The sequence below is a fragment of the Strigops habroptila genome, chromosome 1 (genome assembly GCF_004027225.2).
Source record: "Strigops habroptila isolate Jane chromosome 1, bStrHab1.2.pri, whole genome shotgun sequence".
NCBI lineage: Eukaryota > Metazoa > Chordata > Aves > Psittaciformes > Psittacidae > Strigops > Strigops habroptila.
The window spans coordinates 65833296-65859358 of NC_044277.2; the positions used below are offsets into that span (position 1 = coordinate 65833296).

The 26063-nt window shown below is 42.6% G+C and overlaps 1 protein-coding gene across 9 annotated transcripts in view; it reads right to left on the bottom strand.

The window, feature by feature from the left end:
- The window catches only part of LOC115606092 (poly(rC)-binding protein 3-like), a 488875-nt gene that overhangs the window by 11964 nt on the left and 450848 nt on the right, over positions 1-26063 (bottom strand). For 4 of the 9 annotated variants that reach the window (XM_030481435.1, XM_030481426.2, XM_030481446.1 and 1 more), the window contains 8 exons: positions 24996-25127; positions 20764-20892; positions 18662-18805; positions 14436-14492; positions 13879-13954; positions 12013-12065; positions 6071-6240; positions 4-374 (listed from right to left, as the gene is read on the bottom strand). In XM_030481435.1, the coding sequence (XP_030337295.1) occupies positions 26-374; positions 6071-6240; positions 12013-12065; positions 13879-13954; positions 14436-14492; positions 18662-18805; positions 20764-20892; positions 24996-25127 (1110 nt within the window). In that variant the 3' untranslated portion in view covers positions 4-25. Of the gene's footprint in view, positions 1-3; positions 375-4637; positions 4792-6070; positions 6241-12012; positions 12066-13878; positions 13955-14435; positions 14493-18661; positions 18806-20763; positions 20893-24995; positions 25128-26063 lie in introns of those variants that run through there. The other 5 variants (XM_030481488.2, XM_030481498.1, XM_030481463.2 and 2 more) reach the window with 4 other exon arrangements.

Sequence of the window (26063 nt, forward strand, 5' to 3'; positions counted from 1 at the left end):
AAGCTTGCATTTGTGTCTCATCCCTTCAATATGGAGCAAACTTCTGGCGGTCAGATTTCTTAACCCCGCTCGTCGAAGGAATTTTGGCAGTGTAAGCGGACAAACTCCCCGTGGCCCCCGTGGCGGCCGCGGCATTTAGTGCCAGGAGTGGGACAGTTTTCATGCCAAGCAGACTGGAGACAGGAACGGCATAGTGGGTGGTTGGCAGAGTTGGTAGGGGAGGGGGGGTACTGACGGTAACGGCGGAGGCGGCCGCCAGCACGGCCATGGAGGTGGGGGTGGAGGTAGGGGTGGCAGACTGAGAGAGGTTCATGTTGAGGTCAACAGGGGTCGTGACGGAAGCGGTCTGGGTGCTGACTTTAGCCATCTCTAAGCTGCAAACGAAGAGAGGAAGAGGAACAAACAGGTTGGGAGGGTCCAGCCAGGGTGGGGGGGCCGGGAGGAGGAGGAGGAGGAGGAAGGGATGGAGGGACAGCAACCACGTAAGGGTAGGATTAGATTGGTGGGCGAGGGGGGACAGACGAGTGGGAGGGAGAAGGGGGAAGAGAGAGAAAAAAAGGGAAAATGAGGGTCAAAGGAGGAACATGTTATGTGTTAAAGAAGAGAAATAACAAAAGGGTTTTTCATGGTTCGGTGGTGAAAACATTACTGAGACTATAACGTTTTTTCAATAAACAAAAAGGAGGTTGGGGGGGGTTGCTAGTTTGTTTTACAGATGAGAAAAGAAATCTAAGGAATGCGGGAAATGGCAAAAAGATGGAAAAAACGAAACTGAAAAGAAAACTTAAAATAACTATGGAGTTTACTCCCCAGCACTGATAGGGTGAATTTTGCTTTTCAAAATTACGGTGTTTTTGACAGGGGGGACGCGGGGGGTTTTGGCAATTTGTTCAATTTGTCAATTTTGGGATGTAAATAGAACCCTTTGTCATTTTGCTAGGATGAGAGGAGACTGAGCAATGATTTGCTGCTTCCATCTAAGGCATGAAGTTTTGGTTGCTTTTTAGAGAATCAAAGGTGGTCAATGTGCATTTTTCATATAAAGCAAACCGGATTAGCCAGTGTGTTCACTTGGGTCTGTACTTTCCCCAGACTTTTTTTTTTCTTTAAATCACAACAAAATACTGATGCAATCTAATCAGAAGGAAATTAGTAAAAAGAAAGACTGGAAAACACCCCGGCTTCCACAGCAGTGGAATCCTTTCTGAGCTTGTGGCAGCGGTTACAGTGAACATAAAAGAGGTTACCAGCTGACAGACAAGGTACTACTACACGGATACAACATACACATCGTCAGACGGACCCCGCGAGCACAACCAAGTTCAGATTGACCCAACCTCTGAGCCCAAGGCAGCGATGGGCTCTTGGGAGGATGCAGGTATGAAACCACCTACGTTTTAGTCTAACATCACCCATCGGCAGGTGAGATCAGTTTGGCTCAAATACTTGGGCTTTTCCATACATTTTTAGACATTAAATACAGTAACTCCAAGTACACGTTGGTTTTTTTCAGATGATAAAATGTTTGCCTAGATAAACCCTCCCTTTGCTACTTGTTTGTTGCAGCTTGTGCACTGGCTTTTGGGTCGGCAACCAACCTGAACACTGATTTCAGGATGTGTTTTGCATGTGACTGGCTGGGAGGTATGGCAGCCTAGCATATAAATAGGACTATCCCCAGTTTGGGGTTTATTTTCAGTAGTTACTAACTTCTCAGTCTCCTGGGCTTTCTCCTGAGGTGAGCTGAGCGGCTGCAGCAGCTTTTCCCTCCCAGAGTAGAGTGCCAGTGACCTATCGGCTGGCTGTGCAGAGGACCTGTGTGCAGGAGGACCTGCTGCTTCCTTATCAAACCCCATCAGGCCCAGGGAAGCTCCCCAGCCCAGGGTTTGTGCTAGTCCCAGTTGGCTTTGAGAGCCCCTGCAGCCAGGCTGCTGGTTGGGAAGAGAGCATGGTCACCCTGCTTGGGGCTTGGAGGAGCCTCACATGCAGTTTTGAGAGTAACAACCCCTGCTCTGTTCATGGTCAGAGAAAGGCAACAACCAGAAGGGCTGCCTGCTTTGTGCAAGGGCAAGGAGGCACGTGATCAACCAGCGCTATACAGGGGATGGGGATGCTGCACTAGAGCTTCCCAAAGCACTGCTGCTGACACTAAGTCTAAAGGATACCTGAAGCAGGTCTAAGCTGGGGAGAGGTGCTTGGAGGAGAGAGGGAAATGCTTAAGCACTAACTCGTCTCTTCCCCACAGAAGAAAGAGGGTTCTTGGAGTACTAACTCCTTGGCAGCTGCTTCTGGGAAGTTGGGAAGTGCACATCTTCTCTGAGGGACTGGGAAGGGATGAGGGCAAATGCATGGAATGCAGACCCGTTTGTCAGAGGTAAAAGTTTGGGTTTTCCTACCTGGTGGTGTTTATCTGTCCCTGGGGGTGAGCAGCTCATAATTTTTCTAACCCTCACAGCAGAGTTGTTCTTTGCAGAGAGAAGAGCACCCTTGTGCTGTTAGCCGTGCTACCTGCACTCTGCTCGCACAGTGGGATTTACATCAAGAACACTGAATCAGTGAATCCAACCCCAGTGTACATCCTTGACTTAGGGTGCAGGAGTTACTGAGGTATCACAGTGTACATTTTGATGAAATCAGTTTATACAGTTGGATTTTTTTATACTTCTAACTTGGTGTTATTCTGGGAGGGAGGCGTATAGAAAGATAATGCAGGACTCGGTGCTTCAGTGACTCCAAATTTGTGTGCCTTGCATTTAACAAAAAGTCCATTCTGATACAGGGGGTATTTGAGCCTGAGCTTTTACCTGCACCAGCAGGGAGAATAGATCCCATAGGATATGCTGGTATTGGTAGCAGCCACTCAGACTCTCCGTTTCTGGTGTACTTGCACAAGTAAGATTAAAGCAATAATTTGCCCAGCTTCACATTTGCTACTGCTGGTAACACATAAGGGGAGAGTACATCAGGTCAGCTATCAGCTGTCCTGTGACGGGGCAGTTTCCCAAACCAATTGTAGATAGAGCAAAACTGCATGTGAAGGTGAATGAGGTGGCCTTCATACAAAATTTCATGGTGCCAGTTTTACACTGTCCCTTTGAAGCCCTGCACTTTATGAATATATGCACATCCTGCATTACCCAAACCTGGTGAAAGGAATAAAGCTTGAGGGTGGCTTTGGTGGTCCTGTTAGCTCTGTGGATGAACCTCATCAACATGGTAGTAAATAAACATCTTCAGGAAACTGCTCTTCAACAAGGAGCAAGTGCTGCTGGCTACAATTCGTTTATAGTCCAAAGTCAAATATTACACAGGAAACCTTAATAAAAGCTAGAAGATGGAATTGGATAATGAAAATCCAGTTACTACAGTGGAGACCAGTTAAGAGACAGAAGATTTTACAAGAAAAAAGACACTTCTACTGCAAACAAGCTAGGACACAGTCTACTCATACAGAGGTCAGTGCTTGGGTAATCAATACAGAATCAAAACAATACTTTAGAAAGATTTAAATCTCTGTCTTGATATTGTATCAATGTATTTATATATATATATAATTTAGAGTATATTATGTACATATTTGACACCAGATTGCAATAAAAAAATCTTAAACAATTTGATAAATTACTCTATAGATGGCAACTTTGGTTGGAGGATAGTTTAAAGATACACACAGAATGTTTCAGGAATACAGTGGGATAGATATTTTTTTAATAGCCTATGCTGCTTTAAGACATTGATTTACGCAGAAATACTAGCCCTGGAAACCAAATCCATGAGAATGACAGATCTTGTGGGGGAGAGGAAAAAAACCCACCTTACCCCGAATACTTATATGGCTTTTATTTGTTATAATTCATGTTTCCACATACCAGACTATACCTTGGGCAGTCTAGGTATTGTACTCAGCTCATCCCCAACACTATGTCGTGCCAGCATCTTTAAAAGAGAGCGCAGTACTTGTGGCAGGTTTGGGACTGACAAACGCTGAAATTGGCCCCCAGCATGCACAGGCAGCAGCAGCCCAACTCTGCCTCTCAGAAACCTGCCCCAGCACCTAAACCCCAGCTAGAGCAGAACTCCCTCTTGCCTGCAAGTTTCTCGGTTCTTGCTCCAGTGTGACTGTGAACTAGCACTGCTGCTGTGGTGGCACCTAACTGGGCAGGAATTTCTCTTGTGAAAGGAGAAATCTGGAACAGCGTCACTTCTTAAAATAAAAAAAGCCACCTTAATGTCCTATGGTACCTTAGAGCTTAATTTATTATACATTACTTTAAGAGTCTTCATTTACAAATGAAGTCACTTCATCTAAATACAATTTCAACACATGGTACATAATAATATATGATGGTTTATTGTAGATGATAGTAACAAATGATTTCTAGCTAGAAGTTCAACAGGAAGAAAATATTTTGTTTCTGGTTTCACAGGGTATATAGATAGAGTATCCGTGGTATATGACTGCTGAGAAGTTTTCTTCTTTGCAAAAGTATATTAAAAGACCTCATATATATATCCCATTCCATCGAAAGAATCATTAAGCAGTAATAAACAGAAGTGTGAGAGTTCACAGGCTTTTCTAAAGTGAGTCAAACAGAGGTTTGTTCACTAGAGTTTCTGTCTCTGGTGAGCAGCTCAATGCAACTCCGTTAATAAGTGCATTATATTATTTGCATGCTTTAGCTGTCTTGAAGATCTTAAATTGTTATCTTCTGAGGTCCAGATGCATGCCATATGGTGTTTGTGCAACTAAAAATGAAGGGGTCTATTCTCGTCTCGATGTGTGGGGAATCCCTGAACACCAAGAGAAGAACATATCCTTAAGGGTTAAAGGAGGGAACACATTTTTATTTGATTACAGGGCTTACGGAAGTGACTTATATTTGCTACAAAGAATATAAATCAAAAGAGCTGTAGGTTGTATAAGGGTTCTGGAAACGGCTTATCTTAGGCTTCACGACACCACCCCTCTATATAGCTTTCCCTAGGAAACTACTTTCAAACTGAATTATAGAAAGTAGTATTTTTGTTTGCTGTGACACAGAACTGCACAAACATCCTTTTTCTCCGTTAAGACATTTACAGTGGCTCGCAGTTGTGCACCACAGAACTAGGCTGGAGAGGAGGCTGGACCTTCGGAAGCTGTAGACCTGCTATGACTACAGCCCCCCATATAAATCACACACTTTCTACTACCTTAACAGCAAACATAGTCAAACACAAAGCTTGATTCATATCACAGTATTGGGGGGGGGGGAGGGGGGGGATAGGAAAAAAAAAAAAAAAAAAAGGGGCAATAAAATACAAAGATACTCCCCCTCCCCACAATATATTGCCTCAGTCTACCATTTGCAAGTACCTCTATGAGACAGCACTATATTATCCATTGCACATTCTCATGATAATTGCAAGTAAAGGTGGTGTCAATTTCAATAATTTTCTAAATAATCATATAAAACTGATAGAGACTTAAGCCATCTCAATGGCTTAGCTAAACAGCCAGTGCTTTCATTCATTCTGGCATTGAGAAGTGGAGCAGTAGATAGTCTCACCCCATCTCATTAGGGAATTCTTTCTACAAATTTGTGATGCTGTCTCTGAAAAAATAAATTCCATGTCTCTTTAGGAACCAAATGTCAGTGCGATATCAACGCTGAGTGGCAATTTCCAGCAAGAAAATTAAATCTGTTTTGCAATCTGTTTCACTATATTTGCCATTTAGGACAGTAAAATAGATCTGTGAGAAGTATTTTCTTCTAAAGAATTTGTGATTGTCATTTCATTTAATTTATCCGCCCGTATTTTAGGTGGATGCTAATGTGAATATTCAGATTTTTCAGGTTTTGTCATTCAGTATGTACCCAGAATTGCACCAGATTAAGCTCCTTTCCAAATAAACCAACAGCAAACACAGTTTCTAATGATACAGGCTTTACAAATCATTAGGAATTGAGTAATACTATGCAAAATGGACACTGCAAAGCAACTTTCTGGATCTATCCAGGACAGACATTTGCTGGAGAGCAGACAGAGCAATCTCGCAGAAGCATTATCACTTGCAAAGCAAACTTACCTTGCATTAATGAGGTACTGTGCTAAGCTGATGTTTGCAGGGGATCCTGTGATTGTAACTTGTCGTTCTGCGGAGCCTTCTGTGGCATTAGCAATCTTGATCTGCGCTCCTGACATCTGCCTGATTTCATTTATCTTACTGCCTTGTCTGCCAATAATGCAGCCTATTAACTGGAGCGGGACAAAGACTGAGATTAGTGCCACAGACACAAGCAAAAACCACTCAACTGCAATTTGTAGTATTGATAACAACATGGTTATGAAAAGCTCAGTATGAAAACAAAAGATTTTTGCTGTGCTGTTTGGGAGGAATAACTAACGCAGTCTATTGGGTCTATGGTTATATGTCCTTACATCAAGTTTCGCCGCTACATGGTTATCAACTCAATATCGGGCTATTTTGCTATGTTCTGTGGCAGACAATGACAGCGTGCCATGGTGCTGACAAATACAAAACACATCCCAGCCTGACTCGCCAGTGGCAGCAGCAAGCCAAGAGCTGCAGCTGGAAGTCAGGCTGAGCATCCAAAGCTGCTGCCATGCAGCTCTGCACTGTCCCGGCACACTGCTATTCCTGGACAGACATCCCTGGGCACATGTGGTCCTCGCTTGGCCAAGTACTGTGCTATTAAAATCAGTGGGATTTACAGCTCTGTAACTGCAGGCAGAAGCAGCCATAGGAAGAGACTGACTTCATTCTGCGTTCCTTTAGAGAAACTTACCAAAACTCCTATTTTGGGAATAAAATTGAGCCTGAGTTGCATGTGCGTGTCCCTACATCCCCTCAATTATTATGGTAAAATTCCTTTGGTGTTATCTTCAATTAACAGAGTTTTAAAGGTTGTTTAAATGCTTTTGGTGGAGTCACAGGTTTTTGGAAGCTGTGTGCAAGAGCTTGAAGAAGTGTTTAGCAGCACACATAACTTCAGATGGGGTAAGGGAGCGTGACAGCTGTGCCAGGGTGTTGCTCCTCCAGCACAGGGAACAAGAGCGAGTGGGCACCAAGCCATCAGCTGAGGCTGAGTTGTTTTGGCTTACGTAAGGGTGAGGAGGGTGATTTGTGTTAAGGAAGGGTGGGTGCTGAGAAGGTCAGCGATGGCCAGAATGGGTAGAAAATGGACACTTGGCTCTACAGGTCTGTTGACACAGGGACGATATTGCCGGTTTGGCAGAAGAATGTGACAAGATGCAAAGACTGCCTTCCCCTCCCACCCTTCCCGCTGCTTCAGGCCCTGACATATCAACCTTTCTGGTACTGTAGCACTTGGAGTATCTTGCCAGAAACAGACTCACATTGTCCAAATACCACAAGAAGAACCCCTTTCCCCCAGTGTAATCCTTGCTTCATGCTCAAGAACAAGCAGAAAGCCAAAGCAGGTACTCAGGTAGCTGAAACAGAGACCAAGCACAAGAGGAGCACCCACGAGGGAGAAAAATGGAGTTTCAGGAAACACACAGAGGATTTCCTGTCCTGTTCAAGCAGGAGGACTGGAACTCCCTGTCCTTATCCCAAGGACCTGTCTTAGTATGAGACTGCACACGTCAGTGCAGAGGAGCTATGTGAGCTTTGCCAGCAAGCCCCTAGCCTGTCCTTGTGCGCACACGAGTGTGCCTGCATACGCTAGATGTTGGCAGCACAAGGAGCCTTGTGCATCTGCTTCCCACACCCCAGTGGCCTCCACAGTCCGTAGGTAGTGAGGGTGAAGCAGCAGAGCAGAGTGCCCAGAGCCCATGTGGAGAAGGCACTTGCCAGGTCACTCTGGAGGCTGCCACTTGTACGTGCTGGGGGTCTTCCAATGAGGCTTGTAACCCAGATGCGGCAGTACAAAGAATGTGCAATCTCCTGGCTGACTCTGAGTTAGGTAGTGAGGATTCAGCCCACACCATTCGAGGATATTGGTGATGCAAGCTTCTGGGAGAGAGGTTTGGTAACCTTCAGTCTGAAGCTCTCCAAAGTCATCCTTTGGTGCTGTGACAATGGGCTGCTTGAACACGCTCTGCAAGCCACGACACACGGCTCATGCAGAATACATGCATCCAAACACATATCTCTTCAAGACTGCCCTTTCTAATGCTGCCAGCTGCCCCCCGTTCCCTGCCGTTGTTTTGTAGCTGGCTATTTCACATGATTCGGCAGGCTATGTGTAATTCAGTCCCACAAAAGTCCCTCACCACAAAAGCAAGCTTCCCCAGACTTTGAAAGTTGCTACCTTGCATGCAATGCTCCACGTTTCAGATATGGATTCGCTGCTTTTCCAAGCTCCAAGTAGATAGAGTTAGTGAATGTGGAGAGCAATAAACATAGAGTTGTTTTCAAGGACTTCAGGTGCTGCATTACTTTTGATGCTCACCTGCTTGCTCAACATACAGTGAGCCTCACTCTCACACACAGAATAAATCAAGACAAAATTGTCCAGAAAACAAGTGATAAAGCTGTCCCATGTAAGACAGGAGCCAAACCTACTGTAACTACACCAAGCCTAATATGCACTCTAGTATAATACATATACTATAAATATATATATGTATAATATATAAAATATGCACATATGTACATAAAAACACACAAACAGAATATGTGTATGTATATTCATATATATTTTAACACTCTGTCTCTGACTGTGGCAGTAGTGCATGCTTACAAAAAAAAAGAGAGAAGCAGTGTGAGGTATAAAACAAAGTTTCCACTGGTATCCCAAATTCCCACCTAAGGCTTACAGACAACCTGAGCAGCAGCTGGTATCTCTGTCTTCATGCTCTAGTGGAAGGTGTCCCTGCCCATGGCAGGGGGTTGGAACTAGATGATCTTAACGTCCTTTCCAACCCAAACCATTCTATGATTCTATAAAGGTGTACTGTGATCCGTCCCACCTTGAGAATAATTTTTAATGAAACCGACTTTTTTCATTATTGGTTTGTTCATTTATTCTCAATGGGCATTTGGGGGACTGCATCATGATGCCTTAAGACATCTGTCATCTGTGCCCAATCAGCTACACCCAGGGACACCATCCTTTCTGTTCCCGTAAGGACCTGCCACTCTTAATGCCATTTTATTCTGGGATTTCTGTGAAACGCACTTAAGATTGTGTAACCTAGGCAGCAGCAGCAGGCCAGACAAGATCCCAGCAAGGAAAGAAAGGCAACTAAATACCCTTATAAAAGGTGTTGATGAGGAAAAAGAGATACTAGATAAAGATCAAAGTGACTTCTGAGAGGGACCTGGAGAAACATTCTGTTATCTTTTTAGAGACACCCGGAAGTTATGAGAAAACCTAGAAAGGCAGATCTTCTGAACACATTATTTGGAGAGGAAGCCTTGGCTTTTAGCATGTGGAAAATAACTTTCTGTAAAATGCATTTTTTGTTCTCCAGCATCTCTTTGTTATTGTGCAACAGATTACTTGTGATTGTCAGCATACTGTATGAAGACAGCAAGATGATGTTGTTATGGGAATTACTAATAACAGAACAAAAAAAATCTGTCACTGCCTTTAGTGACACAGAGAGTAAGGAAAATTTAATTTAATACGAAGCTATGCAAATTGTACATGGCTATTAATATCTACTTCCTGTAGAGTAGGCTAAAGTCTGAGCTCCTTATTGTCTTTATATCTGCTTTTGCTCCATCAGATTCTTACTGAGGCTTTGGCTTTATGTGCTTATCACCAGCTTGGTTTTAAAATATAAGCGTAGCACATGTATATATATCTGACATCTCTGGTAGCTGCAGAGCATGTCGACATTCGCAAGTCTCATGTTCTTCTTCATGCTGGACTTTTGCACACATAAGCACATACAGTAAGAAAACCAGGGGACTTAGTGCAGCACAGGAGATCTCTGGAGTCAGGGCAGACAGAGGATTGCCCATATGCAGCCATGGGGCTGCACCACAGCTCCACGCCAGGGCCTGCAGCTTCCTTTACCTTCAACCAGACAAATAATCACCATGCCACACTGACTGCCTGTGGGACTAGGAGAAGCTTATCAGGAAAGAGAAGTGAAACTACCCGTGCAGGCTTTGCTGCACAACTGCTGTTGCTTCTTCTGCCCTGACCTCCCTCTATGCACAGCATCTGACTGGCAGGGCACACACGAAACACGGGAGCTGGCACCTCCTTACTCGGCTTCCTCTCTGCATCATGTCCCTCTGTCTCCCTCATCTCCTCATTTTTGGCTACCCGGAGAGCAGCCCTGCTGCAGCAGTGATGGGGCCGCAGGACACCAGTATGCATGGTTACGCTGGGAGACCCCAGGGACTGTATCCTCTTGCTGCTGCAGCCCAACGACAGCCTATGAGGCAGAATGGATGCCATGGGGAGTTGCACAGGGAAGTTGTTTTTCCCCCTGCAAAATTCCCAAGCCATCCCTGATGCCCAACGGGAGATGAGGGCCCTTTCTCCCCTCTAAGCCGGCACTGCAGCACTGGGCGCACACACACACGTACACAGTGCATGCAGGCAGACCTAAAGCCCTTCCGGTCATTTAATGCACCCTTGACACCATACAAACATCAGAACTCCCTTTCACCACCTGTAGAGCCCCTGCAGGCTGTTTCTACACCAAACACCATTTTGGCTTTGGTTTTGCTCCTTTAGCAACAACTGCAAGACACGCACTGCACAGCCAGAAAAATCTTCTATTAGAAACAACGCTTGGATGTGTGTTTGCTTTACAGATGCTGAGCCAGGCCATTTCACACCTCCTGGATGAGAAACTGATGGGGTTTTTAATTTTCTACTACACTACAGGACACAAGGCCAGCTTTCTCCCTCTCTTTCTCTGCTATAAACTCTAAAAGAAGCGAAGTCAGAAGAGTGACCTTGGATTTATATCACTGATGGCAAGAACAACATCTTCCTGAAAGTGAGATTAAAAAACTTGCACTGTAAGGATAAATAGGGTGTTCCCATAAAATTCTCAACATACAGTAAATTGGGTTGTAAAGCAGGTACTGATAAATCAGCAAGGCACCTTTTAAGTAACAACCTTTCTGAAATCACAGCACTCACACCTTTGCTTTTCTGCTATTCTGTGTCTTTTTCTTACTGTAAATCATTGCCACTGAGTTTAATAGGGCTTACACAATATTGTAAGTCTCTTAAGTAATATAATTGCTATTTGTGATCCTGTTCATGCTTGGAAGCTTTTTTTACTGGAGGGGAAATCTTCCATTTTCCAATTGACTCATTTGTAATGAAAACTGAACACACACCACCCCCACCCGCCCGCAATGAAAGTGAATAAAACAGAGAGGTATTTTTATATGACACGCAGCGCATCACTTAGGCATTTTGAGTAGCTGTTTTAAGATTCAGCACCATATTTTGCTCATGGACACTGGGTCTGTCGATCACAGCCAGTCAGAGTTGCTGGAGCAGGAATGTTTTTAGCCCTTGTTTTTCAAACAAACCCCTTACACTGCACATTTCTATAACTGAATAAGCTTTTTTTCTCAGGAAAAATGCCGTCTCAGATAAGCGCAGGGTGCAGCAGAGACTGTCACGGCACAAGCTGTTGTGGTGCAGGCTCTGCACCCCTTGGCACGGAGGACTCCAGCCCAACGCACAGCACAGGGGGCTGCATGTTTCTCCACCCTCTTAGCCCTCCTGCTGAGACCACCCGTGTTAGTTCCACCTGAGAGATGGATTCTGATAACTCATCTAAGACTACTGTAAGCAGGGGCAGACAGGCTTTAGCAAAGCCAGTAAGCACCAGCATAGAACTAAACCAGCAGCGCTGCAGACCTAACATGACATGGGATAGTCACTACTGCTGCCCTGTCCAGCATTTCACTGACCCCTAATATCCCCTCCCCAACAGACTAAATGCTGTACAGTGTATTCTGGGGACCATAATAATCAGCCAAAGATGAGAGGTTTCCCCTTCCGGTGGCAGAGGAGCGAGAGAAGAGAAAGCGATACTGACTATTGGTCCACTTACATCATTGGGAATAGTAAGTTCATGGGAACTGGTTGGAGTAGTGGCATCCAGTCCTATTCAGGGGACAGAGGGAAAATGTTACGCCAGTTTGCAAGGAGGGCAAGACACAACAAATGACATTTTAAAGGAGGAAACATACAGAAAGAAGGGGAGAAAAAAAGAAGAGAGAAGCAAAGAAAAACAGAGAACTGCTAGTGAAACAGAAAAGCAAGAGATGCAAAAGTCAGAGGGCTGCACTAATTTTAAATGAGTCTTATTTTAATTAACCTTTAACCCACCAAAGCAACAAATGTCACATGAGATTCCACAGGGTCATAAAAAGCTTCTAGAAAATGAAGGGTTTCCCCTAAAAACAGTCTCTGAAGCTTGTTGTAAACGCATTGATTGTTAAACTCATGGATGGCTGAAACTGCACCTGTCTACCAGGAGTTCCAGAATACCAAAAATGAAAGTCAAATGAACAATTAACAGAACAAAATACAGATATGAAAAAGAAAAAATAATAAACAAAGGATGAGGAAATTAACCTAGGAAAATTTGGAAATTATATGTGGGATTAGTTGCTGAAGAAATGTTGGGACGGGGAATTTTTAAAGGGAAATGTACAAAATACTCTAAGCTGCATACATTTGTTTGTAAATTGGGTGGACAAATGGAAAGTGCTCAGGAAAAATGGAATTACTGCTCTAACACATGATAACGTTACAGAAACGTAAATCTCACAAATATAACCAGGAAAAGATTAAGGAGCAGCATGTTAATGACAAGAATATGGAAAATATAAAGCCAGGAAAGGCAATTTAGTATTACTTGTAGGTATTTTATCCCATACATCATGAAGAAACGAAAGTGTATTTTGGATGTTATTTTGGATGTCTCCTTGTCTAATTTTCTCTTTTTTTTTGGAGTGTATTGTTATTATTATTGTTATCATCATCATTATTATCTGTAAAGACATACCCAAAATACTAATTTCCAACCAGCAAAGATGGGAAAGAAGTACTCTTGCAAAAAAGGGACTCACATTTTACTTATATTTACATTGAATTAAGGGTTGCATTTGCTTGTTTGACATTAAAAATATAAAACAATGAAGTTGCTCACAGAATCCGATGTATGCGATAAAATGTTATTTGCCATACAAAGCATGTACCAGTACATATGCACTTCTGTTTTGTGAAGATTTAGATGCCAAGCATGTATGTAGCAAAGTACAGTAAAAAAGATTTAGTGCAGGGTTAACAGACTTCTCACTCCTGAATCAAGAATTCAGCTTCAGCTTTAATAAGTATGGACCAAATTTGCAGTCCTTAATTTAACTAAATTTCCATTGCATTTGTAGCTATATCTGCATATCTAGTAGGCACTTCTGCCAGCAGGGATGATTACGGATGCACTTAAGATATTTGGCTCTACAAGGAAATGAGTTTCAGCGTGCCATAATTTCTTTAATCAGTATTCCTGCACCACAATTACATACTGGTTTCTTTTGTTTGCTTCTTTCTGAACCATGTTACCAAACTGGAAACTTGTCAAGATGCCTACTCAAGTACTTCACTTAGGATCAACTGGTACATACTGTATGGTCCATAATAACTTTAACAAGGACTGAAGAAAAGAAACTCAGGGCTTTTAGCCAATGGCACAAATGAAGCGGCTTTGATTAATAAATGTAACAAACAAAGCACGTTTTAGTAATGATGAAAGGAACTGTAAAAGAGGTACGGGAGGGAAGAAGAGAGATTAATGTGTAAAAACAGAAGGATCGCTGGTCATTGACCACATTTATTATTAAAATGATGTAATGACCACGGGAAACAAAGCTGTTAAGAAGAAGGACATCCCCAGGGGGTCATGGGTACGTACCAGGGAAACCAGGGGTGGTCTGCCCAAGGGGAGTAAAGGGGGGATGCTGCATAGCCAACTGGTGAAGCTTGGTCAACTGCAGGGCAGGATGGGAAATTAGAACTAACCAATCAAATGGAATTATTTCAGAGCAGAGAAACCATCTTACATGTTCTAAAACTGGATTAATTAAAATTATATTGAAAAAAAAAGTTTAATCATTCATTCTAATCTACTGTAGAGAAAAATAAAACCCAAACTGGTTATAAATGACATCTCTACTGTTATTACATGTAATGGCTATTGTTAATATTAACTAATAACTGTAGAATTACATATTAAAAGAACTCAAATATATCACATGCAGAAAAGACCAAGATATCTGTCATTTGTTCCTGGGCCATTTTACTTTCTACCAATTATTACACAAGGTAAGAGATGCAGCTGAGCTAACACTTTGCTATACAGTGTGTCATTCAGGAAAGGTGTCCTTAGGCCATGTCTTTATTGCTAACTGTAGAAAGCAAATGTTGCCCAGAACAAATAAGAGGGAGAGGAACAAAAAGGGAGTAATTTACATGTGCTGGACTCACGTCTGGATGAGGGATGGCATACTGCCCCTGAATCGTGAACGCCTGAAAACAACAAGCAGAGTTAAGACACGGGTCAGTCAGGAGTGACAAGCAGCGCTCCTGTTCTCATCAGAAAAGCTCCTCCTGGCTCCCCAGGCAAATACCACCCACTTCACTTCCAGTGCTGACTGAATCTTAATTGTCTTGTGCTGCTTGATGACACTTGGCACTACAGAAAGGTCTCTGTCACGCTGCCTGCACATCCCTTGCAAGCAGGGGATTGCCAAGTGCTGCTGCAAGATGACCTTAATTCTCAGGACCTTTCTCACCTCCAGCTCTGTCTGCCAGAAGCAGAGCTGGGGATACTGCAGGGATTGAGGAGCACGGAGGTGGCCACTTCCCCTCCTTGCTGCCCCAGTCACCCAGTGCCACCAATGCATGCAGGGAGATGCTGATGCTGAAGCAGCAAGGGGGGCAGCGAGGATGGGGCAGACCTGCCTGAGGGATGCCTTGCCCTGCCATCCAGCTCCTGACCGCTGTGTGCAGGGATACATGCCAGCTGGCTCTGAGCTACCTCACCTGGCTAGCACAGCCATAGATGCTAAGTGCCAGCAAACATGTGTCCCGGTGTATCCCACAGTGAGCACATGTGTTGGATGGCAGCCTGTCCTGCAGTGCCTGTGCACGGGGCCAGCATGCCTCTTTGGAGATAGGAGCATGATGGAGACCCCAAGAGTGGTAGTCTTATCTCCCACAAGAAGCCAAACATCCTCTCTCCAAATCCAGCCTCTCTGCACAAGAGCAGTGCACGGGGTATAGTTGCTGTCATGCCTGGCACCAGTTAGCACAGCCCTTTGCCTCTCCTGCTGGCTCAGTTCAACTCTCTGTAATAGCCTACAACAGAACAACTATAGCGAGTTTGTAATTTTCAATTATATCCTGTAGGGCTTTTCTGAAAGGAATGGCATGTCAGAAAATTTTTAATGTGCTTGTGCTTAGACAGGCAGGAAAGCAGAAGGACAAATTATAACGTATAAATATTTGTAGTGGGAGAATTATAAATAGGAACAGAGCTGATTAGCTTAGTTTGCAAAGTGTTTATTTGACAAAAGGCCTCTTAGAAAGTAATGAATCCTTGCAAATGATAAAACAATTCATTTAATGGAGTTCAGATATTAAAACTTTAATGCCTCAACTGCTTGATGCACATTTCTGCAGCAGAATTTCCCTTCTGGAGAAGAAACATTTCATTTAGTTTTTAAATTAGTTATAAAGCAAGGCCGCAATCCTGCAAACATTATGCACATAAGCAGTTTTCAGGCGGAAGTGTGTGTGACTGGGTGCAAAGGGATGCTAATGGGCAAACATACATGACAGAAAAAGATTCCAGTCCACCCAAACAGGTGATCGCTCCTGTCAGTGGGTCTTAAGCAAGCACGCATTCAAGCAAGCAAAGCGTGTCTTTAAGTGTTTTACCAAATGAGGACAACCTTAAGGAGACGTTACGCTGCTTTGCTGAGTGGAGGCTCCGTGTGAAGCCAAGCACAGGAGCAGCCTCAGGGAGGTTATAGCTGGAAATGGTGCTGGGCAGGGCTTAGGTCCATGAGCAAACAGCGGGTTTGGAAACCATGCTTTGGTCTCTGAGCCTCTTTGCTGGATCACAAGTGTCCTTTCTGATCCTGCCTTCAAACCCAGCTGAGAGAACATCTTTGACATCTCTGCCCATCCACATCTGCCCAGATGTGGATGCCCCATCCCTGGCAGTGCTCAAGGCCAGGTTGGACGGGGCTTTGAGCAATCTGGTCTAGTGGAAGGTGTCCCTGCCCATGGCAGAGGGGTTGGAACTAGATGAGCTTTAAGGTCCCTTCCAACCCAAACCATCTTATGATTCTATGGTTCTATATCACGGGTGCTTCTCAAGCAGTGGTCTGCAAACCAGCAAGAAGCCACCTCAAAAAAATCACTCGTGAACCTAATAGGCACTCCTTTCCTCATCATTCCTCTCCCTTCCATGTAAGCATAGAAGGAAGCAAACAAACTGGAGAAATAACAAAAATAATGAACATTCAGAGCTCAGACTAGCTTTTATTTGGTTGTCAATGAAAACCATAAAAGCAGAATGGACAAAATGAATTTTGAATTTTCTTTCCCAGTTAAAAAAAGGACAAAAGCAGCTCTTAATTTCTCAGGCTCCCAAAAGGTCATTTGATTGATTTAGGTTGAGAAAAATTATCATCTTGGACTGTTTTACCCCTTGGCAGAGGAACTGTGCCCTTCTGTGGCTGAGGCATATTAAGTACAAGTAGCCTGGTAGAGGCTACTGAGACATCTGTACTGAAACGTTTCACTAAGGACATGAGCTACAGGTCTGCTTCCATCAATGCCAAGGGCAACTTTCCCACTGATGTACTGACATTCGTAACAGCAGGAATGACCTGGTCTACAAATCTTCCTCAATTTAAACCATAAAACTGCTATGAGACGTAAAGCAACGCTGTACCCTGTGAGTACTCATCTAAACAGCAATGTAGCACAGTGGGTAGAAATTTCCCATTTGTTTCCATCAGGCAAGAGTGTTGGATTTATTTTTTTTTTCTTTAAGCACTGCATATGCTAAATACTGGTAAGGGGCAGAGCAAGGCAGGACAGTGTTCAGCTTCCTTTTAGTTCTGCCATGCAATAACAGTATCAAAGAAGCACAAGAGAATTAAAAACAATACTTCAAACAGAAGCAGCCCAAATTGTTAAGGAAAACTAGAAATCTGCTAGTGTTACTTGACACGCAAGCATTAAAAAACCCCAACCCTTTCAAGATAGCCATGATGCACTTTAGAAGAGAACTAAAAGGTTGGATGGAATTAACACTGCTGATAAAATTCTATTTTCAGTATCAATTTCCACTTACGAAACCTGGTTAAAGTGTCCTTCCATACCGATGTCCAAAAACACCTTAAGCATTTTCTTAAACAGCGTGCTCAGTCAGAGCACACAAAAATTCAAAGCATACAGGAAGTGTCTGTCTCTTACACTCTTTCCCACATCAAGAAGGTTGTGTTAGAAAAGTGAGAACACTGTTTTAACTGATCGAACTGAAGATGACAAGAGCTACTACACCTTAAAATAGGACACTTTTCATTATTTATACAAACTGCTCAGAGCACTCTACCAAACAGTTTCAATACTTTTGAGTAATCATGTACAGAGATAGTCTTTGAAGGTAGTGGCAATTAAAATACTGGTAACATGGGCTGCTGCATATATACACACATATTCCTTAAAGGAAAGCACTGCAGTGTAAACATAGATATGGAGTGAATTATTCTGAACTTTCAGTCATAAATCAATTTCTGGCAGATTATTTTACATTTCAATTCAACTTTGGTCACTAAGGAGACAGATTGCTCATTTTGGAAACAACTAAGAGTGGTAGGCTTGAACACCAGGTACCGAAAGCTACTACATCCAGATTACAAAAATCTAGATATACATCACAACATATAATTACAGAGTAGGAGATAAAACTCCAAGGAAAAATTCAGAGGAAGCTCATTACAAGAGTCTGCCAGAAGCAATGGTGCTTTGGCATATGCCTGAGATGTGCAGGAGCTTCCTTACCCTGACTGATATAGCTTAAGATGCAGGGTGAATCAGCAAAACTTCGTTATATAAAAAAGAAACAGGAATGCTGTTCTTGTGTTATCAATCAGGCTGTTGCACACTGTGATTGGGAAGGTCTACACTTGCATGTATGTAGTTCATGTCACCTCAGAACCCCACTGCTACCTGGGGGACTATAAGCAGCACAAATTATGTGTGGGTAATTTTTTACTGTAAAATGCATTACTTGGTCCTGAAAAATATGAAAACTCTGAGAGAAAAAATATGCCTTTCATGAGCAGAGGTATCATGCTGTTTGATCATCTCTGAAAATTGGCAAAATTGCTTATACTGTTAGTGGAGGTGCAAATTAAGGGTGAAAAAAAGAACCCCTACAAGAAGCAGTTTAGTCCTACTCAGGGAGCGTCTGATTTGGACACATCTCAATTCAAAGAAGGCCAAACTTTTCTTAATTAGAGAAGCTAATTTTAAATCTTGGTAAAATACCAGTCATCACAATTTTGTGTCAAGTTTGCAGTGCAGTGTTCTCCTTTCCTGCAAACTGCAAGCACACAGAGTAGACAAAGCACATCAATACTATACCAGGCAAAAAAGAGTAAAAGTTGAAAACTAACAGGCGCTGGCTGAGGTTGGGCCAAGACGGTGTGGTTTCCAGCTGAAGCCAAAATGGTGTCTGCTCTTACCTGGCCACCTGCAAAAATGATAGGTGCAGAGGCAGGTTTGGGACGGTAGGGGATGGTGGCACCTTTGGGTGGGGACTGCAGACAGAAACACAAAGCGATCAAAATGCAGAATGAAAAAGAGCTCGTATTAAAAAAGTCACTCCTTATCTTGGTCACCTCAGACAACAGGCATGCAGCTAACCCAGCCCAGCCCCCCCAACCCTGCCCTCCGCCCCATCAGCCCAAAAGCAACCCAGAAGCTGGTTGTCCAGGCTTCGAGGGGAAAAGCTAAGGTCCCAACTGCACAGCTGAAACAGGCAATGCTGGCATTCATTACATCGTGGCTTCTTTACTGCCACCATCGGATGAAGCTATGATGCTTCATTAAGCATGTCAAGGCATTTTAGGAAACATGGGCACAATTTGAACTTTGTCAATGTTCTGGAAGAGCCTGGTCTGTGCTCTTCCTTAGTTAACACAGAGCACATCTCCTTCTTATCGATCTTTTCTACACTGCTACATATCAAGGTTTCCTGTTTTACCAATTCAATTAAGTCAGCTGTTCAACTGTAAATGACCAGCCTCATCCTGCCTTTCATATGACTGAGCTGGAAGGTTGGAGAGAAACACTCCTGGCCTCAGCAGAAGCATTAACCATGGTCTTTGTAATGCATGAAAAAGAGTTTTTTCCCTGTAGCCCAAGACAAGGACCCAAAGGGAAAACCCCTGACCGATGCTAACTTCCTCCTCATAAATAAAGCAGGAGCACATGTGTGTAAAAAAGGCTTCAAGCTGTCTCTGCAATACCTAGCAGAATGGTGCCCTGATTTCAGTGCACTAGCTACAACTACAGCTGCCTGTGATTTGCCTAATGCTAAAATAAGGTATTTCTTATGTCGAAAATGGTTATTTAACAAATGGCTCTACCTGTCGGAAAAAAGGATTGTGTCTCTCTGCTTTTGAGAAGTGGCTTCTCTCATTTCCTTTAGGAAGAAACTTGGACAACAGACTACACCCTGTATTCACAAAGCTGATAACTATTGCCATCACATACTCCATGTCTAACAAACCAAAATTATTTCTTAATATTACCTTTCTGCTCTCTTGCATTTTTATATCCTTCATCACACTAGTTTAATGAAAACTGAAGCAAGAGTCACTTTTCCCCAGTAAAACACCAAGGATTTATTAGGTTTTGTGCTTTTATTTGCATTAGGCTGTATGACATTTTGATGCAAAGGCTGCATGTCATTTTGATGCATTGCATACTTCTGAACAGTCAATAGCTGTAGTGCTGTCTCAAACACTCCACTGTTTCTCCCCTCTTTTAAGAGTAACAGAACAGTATGGAATCAGAGATCATCATGAGACAGCCCTTGACTAGATTTAGGTAAAAACCCAACCCAAACAAAAACCTCACAGATAATTTTCCAGCAGAAAGTGTGAAAAAGCCGAGATGTTTCAAGTTCCTTCTCAAAAATTATGGTTACTAGGTCAAAATAGTCAATTTTGATTTGCTGATTTTTTTTTTTAACTTCTATTCAACTTAATCAGTTGAGAAATGTACTTTCGTACTTGCACGAAATTATGGGCGTTTTTAGCAAGGATTAAAATGCCCAGATTTTTATATAAATTAATTTTGTATCATTTAATCTAATTGCTAAAAAACTGCAGTCAAAATGAAATCTCCTGGCTTTATGCAATGACTTGACCAAAGGAAGCAAAAACCCCTAAATTACACTAGTCAGAAATATTTCTATTTAAAACTAGACCTAGTTGGTGTTTGCCCTGTTCTGCATCAGAATAATTATGTCTTTCTCTTAGAATGGCCTGCAGCTCCATGCTGGACACGGGTTGTTGTTTGGCAGCCCTGGTCTTTGTTTGCTAAACCCTACTCTCAAACAGCAGGAAGGGCACAGTCTAACAGAGTCCTCTTGAAATCCCTGCTATGGGAAGGGCAGTCAGCAGCGCTGGGGAACCCAGGGCAATTAAACAGTAATAATGAGTTTGAGCATCTTTGCGTGTGAGAGGTGACACGCCAAGTGCTCACTTACCTCCAGCATAACCACGCATATTTGTTTCACGCACTGGATAATGGCATCAGGAGTGCCTGAGATAGTCACTGCGCGCTCTGTCGAGTTTGGCAGCATGTCCCCTGCGACCTGCACCTGCGCTCCTGTGGACTTGAGCAGACACAAAGCACAGAGAGCGTCACCATCGGGCAGGCAACAGCACCTCTCCAAAGCCAGTGATTCACCATGTGATGGAGGGGATGCACCTCTAAACTTTTTGTCTTTTCTTTGCTAGATATGTGGTAGAGCGCGTATGTCAACTCATGCCCAGACAGGGTAATCGGGGTCTGGCAGGACACGGATTTGCCTCTTCAAGCCAATTTGCAAACACTCCCATCCTAAGAAGATTAGTCGCCCGTAGCTGTTAATGAATCAAACTGTGACCTGAATTTCATGACAAGTCTTTTAACCCTCTCCAAGACTGACAGTTGCAATGCTGGCTAAAAAATGGAAAAGGTGAAATCAAGAATTTTTCAATAATGAGGAAAGAAAAAAAAAAGAAAGAAAAAAATGCTGGTAACTGAAGAAGGCCCTGCTAATCGAATGAGCTGCAGATAAATGGCTTTTTAATCCATCGATGGCTGAGTTGTGTCTCTAGATGAAATTTGGGGCTGTCTCATGCTCTGTTGTATCTCAGGATGGTACAGAAGCACTTCTTAATTATAATTAGTGTTGATTAAATATACGCACATTATCAACTTTTAGCTCATTAATGAAGTCAAGGAAGCAATAAGCCAGTTTTGTTTTCTCTTTCTATAAAATTTGATCTTGTCACTAATATATCTCAGTTAACCAAAGAAAACCAACCCCCAAAACCAAAGAAAGAAAAAAATACATGAGGCTCAAACAATCCCTGGCACTATTTCACAAGCATCCTGGAAGACCTTTTCTGTCAATAGAGAAAACCCCAGGCATTTCCTACTGAGTTAGCACTTTCATGTATTCCAAACAAAATATATTCCTGTTATTGCAATGCAATTATTTTGGGCTTTAAAAAAAAAAAACAAAAAAACATTTTCAGTAACCATCGACTTTGTGTCAGACAGCAAGGAGTTAATTTATTTTCCTGCTGGTTACATATAACACGTTATTCTTCTTTCCAAAGACTGATTCAATTACTGATTGCATGTTCTGTTCACTAGTGCTGTTTAAGGCCAGAATATCAATTCTTTGCTCTATAATGGGCTTTGGAATTTTGCCATAATTTGATCAATCAGTCATGTTTTTCTTTTCTTTGTAATCTTACCTTGAAAATAGTACTGCAATCCTACATGTTATTCCTGGGTACATGACTGAACACAAAAGACCATCCCTCATGCAATTGCTGCTCAGCATGTTGCATGATGATGAAATTAGACCACACTTCGAGCTGGATGCTCCTTTTTTTGTTTGCTCGTATTTGCTGTTTAAAGTACAGTTCTGGTTATCTGCACATCTAGCATAAAATACTCTGCCAAATACTGCAGTCATTGATGCATTTGCTTCCAGTGCCAATCTTGTTTATTCTTTGACTTTGGTCATATGTCAGAAAGGAGAAAACAAGTAATATTTTGTCTGTTACCCTTATGCTTAAGAAAATGTGCAGTATGACTTCTTGCTACACTAGCCTTATCAAAACACCTTGTTGGCCAAACAGTATCTGTTTACTTCCTTGAACTAGACTAGTAGGTAATTGCTTCCAAAACTACGCTTACCAGGATAATCCCTTCAGTCATTTAATGCACACAGACCAACAGACCAATTTCACCTTTAAAAACTATGTCCTAAAAGCAGTCACTCAGTGCTCTGGGTGAGGTTACTGATATTTAAAATAAAATCCAAAGTATCAACAGCTGTAAACCTAGAGCTAAGCATTCACCAGCACATAGTTCATACTCATGCCTGCTCCAATTTTAACACAACTAAGAAATCAGCTGGATTTCTGCTGCCTGACAGATCTCCTGGACACCTAAGAGGCTTGGAGGACCAAGAGAAACCATGTCTCATGGGTAAGGTCACCTTTGACCATGTACTCTGACAGTAGCTCTGCCTTCTCCAGTGGCAATGCTTTAGCCTGTCTCTGCCTGCTGCCTGCCAGGGCTGGAGCATCAGCTGCTGGGCAAGCTTGCTGACTCACCCTGGCATGAACTGCTGCGAAGACCAACTGTCCTGTGGCCATCCAGAATCTGAGCCAGTAATGTCCTCTGTGAAAGGCAAAGTGAACACCTTCCTTCCACCCAGGAAATGCACTTCAACACATTCTCCCTTCTATACAGGGTTCTCTGACAAAGCTTTTTGGGGATATTCCATTCCACAGCACGCAATAAACTGGGGGGGGGGTTAGCTGAAAGGGGCTGTTTTGCTTCTCGGGGCCAGGCTGGGTATCGGCCAGTGGATGGTGAGCAATTGCACTGTGCATCACTTGGGTTTATTGTTTTGTTTTCTCTCTCTCTCTCTCTTATTTTCCTTTTCATTGCTGTTATTATTAGTATTGTATTACACGTTATTTTAATTATTAAACTGTTCTCATCTCAACCCACAGGTTTTACCTTTTTCCCGATTCTCCTCCCCATCCCACTGGGAAAGGGGCAAGTGAGCAAGCAGCTGTGTGTTGCTGAGTTCTCAGCTGGGGTTAAACCATGACAGCTACTAAGAAGCATAGCTCCTGGATTCTAATGAAAAATAAACGGCATTCCAAGAAAGAAAACATCTGATTGGTAATTGCCTTTTACTGGCAGGTCTCAGTAAGCACAGAAACCCCTTCAAACAGCAGGGTTCTTCATTGTTTTTCTGCAAGTTTACAGCAGACAACCTATGAATGTTTTCATGAATACATTTTACAAAGCAAGATGCACATGGAGGAACAACATGTCGTTTGCTTGGCAACAAAAACTCTGGAACAGCTTTTGGCAGCTCTGTCAGCTAATGGAAGCTGTACACACTGCTTTTACTTCCCTGTAGGCAAGGAGAGAAAAGGCCCTTCCAGTAGTGGCCAAATCCTGAAAGGTGAAGATAAGTCTTCAGAGGGAATTTTGTTAAAAAAAAAAAAAAAAAAACTCCTACGGAAATCAAATTTGAATCCAAATAAAATAATCTGGACGAACTTGAAAGTCAACAAGGATGAGACACCTATCTGTCCTCTATAATCACCTTTCCTTCCAAGGCAGCCATAAACTAGCATTTCATAGCAAATGCCACTCATATAATTTTGATCAAAGCATTTTTCACTCCTTTTTGACATTGAAACAAATTTTCTTTGATAGAAAATCATCTGGTAACTTTTTTTCTATGTTCAAAATGAAACTTAAAAGCTCAATAAAACCTACTATCTTGAAGCTATGTTTAAGATAAAGAAAAGGAAGTTTCGATTTGGTAGAGCCTGTCAAGAGCTTTTGTTTTGACACAGTCAAATAAAAAAATGGATCAGCATGTTATTTTGATATTCAACACCTCACCCCATGTTGGAATGAATACCTATTTAGAAGGAATCCATCACTTTCTCCAGAATAAAAATCCGGTTTTCTGAAATGTCCTATTCAGATTTTCCCTGCATAACTTGAGCATGTATCTCATTTCCCTGTTTGACTAATTGCAAACACTGGATCCTTGGCTTGGCATGTGCTACGTTGTTACAGTCATGGATGGAAGAATTAAACCTGGCACTGTATGGTAATTTTTTGTCTTCTTAGTTAGAGGAAAAAGACACTGCTAGTGCAACACATTGAATGATACCTAGATAAAGTCTGGATTAAAAAAAAATCAGTATGTGTTTGGAATACATGAAATCAGGTCACCTGTGACACAGTGAGATTAGGGAGAAACAGGAAAGGAGCAGGAAAGTAAAATGCTACTTGGGCCTTTCCCTGGCTGCAAGGGTGGTAACTAATCTGGAAATGGCAGCAACACTCTGACTTGGAATCCCCTGAGTATTGGTGGGGAAGGGGTTGTGCCTGAAATAAAACTTGACAAGCATTTCTGTCATTAACCTGTCGCTTTGCTATATGCTTTGCATCAAAGACTAATACATTGTAAAGCTGTTGTTTATTTCACACACGGTCTTTACCTTCATGGTAAGTACAAGTGTACAGCTGTGCTTCCCCCAGAGCAAGGCTTTTCTAGGCTTTTCACTCAGCACATGCTTGTATTTGTGTGATGAGCAAAGTGCAGTGGATGATGCAGTAGGCTGGCAAGATGTCAAGTTAGCCAGTGTCCCCAGCAGACATCTCAAGACTTACCTCCCTGATTTCTTTGATTTTGGAACCTCCTTTTCCTATAAGGGATCCACACTGACTTGCCGGGACGACGAGCCGCAGTGTTACAGGCGGTTTGCTTGTCACTGTGCTGTTTGTCATTGAAGCGTTTATGTCCTGTAATCACAACGTCAGTGAGAATTAGCAGAGGATTTGTCATTCCTGGTAAGCACTGAAGGGCTCAGAGCAAAAGCCTGGGCTGTTTGTGGAGACCTGGGGAGCCTGCAACCATTCTGTTGCAGGTAAAGCTGCTGGCTCTGCTGGTGATACGCCGTAAGCATGAACCACACCAGCAGCTTGTGCCAGAGGAACCCTTCTGCTGTCTGGCATTGCAGGTCCACGCTGTGGGACCAGAGGACAGTCTCTGAGGCAAGGCTAGGAGGAGGAGGTGGTATTCGTCATTAGAGCACTTGAAGCAGATGGAAAAGACAAAGAGGCTTTTGAGTTCACAGGCTCCCAAATCCCAATTTGGCCTCTTTTCCACCATCTCAATTAGAACATTCCTACTATATGATATGTTTTTACTTTTTCATGCAATTTCTTTCCAGATTCGATAGAAAGAAAAAAGGTTAAAAAAGGGAACAACAAAGAATAATCTGTGAATAATCTGAAGCAGAAAAAATCATATAGTAATGATATTTTGCTGCATTCCCCCACTTCCTCCTGTATTCTTCCCCCCCCCATTTAATTTTTCTTTTGAAGCAGATCCATAAGCATTTGTAGTGCTACATAATTTCTAAAATCTTCCATCTCAGCTATTTAACCAGAGTAAAAACAGCTCAGCAGAAGAGCAATTACCTGTATCCAGGTAATGTAACCTATATCCCTATATCTCATTATTCAATGCTTATGAGACCTATATGTTCTCATGAGCATTTCAGTATGCTACTTGTTGCAAGGTGTACATTGTTCTAAATATATCTTGTTTGTTCAAAATCTTCTAGGCAAGACAAACCAATCCCTCTACGGTCTTCATCACAGAGGAAAAGATAAAGCTTATCTTCACACTGACTGATGGGATGCTGTTGAGAACACTTAGGATCACAAAAAGAG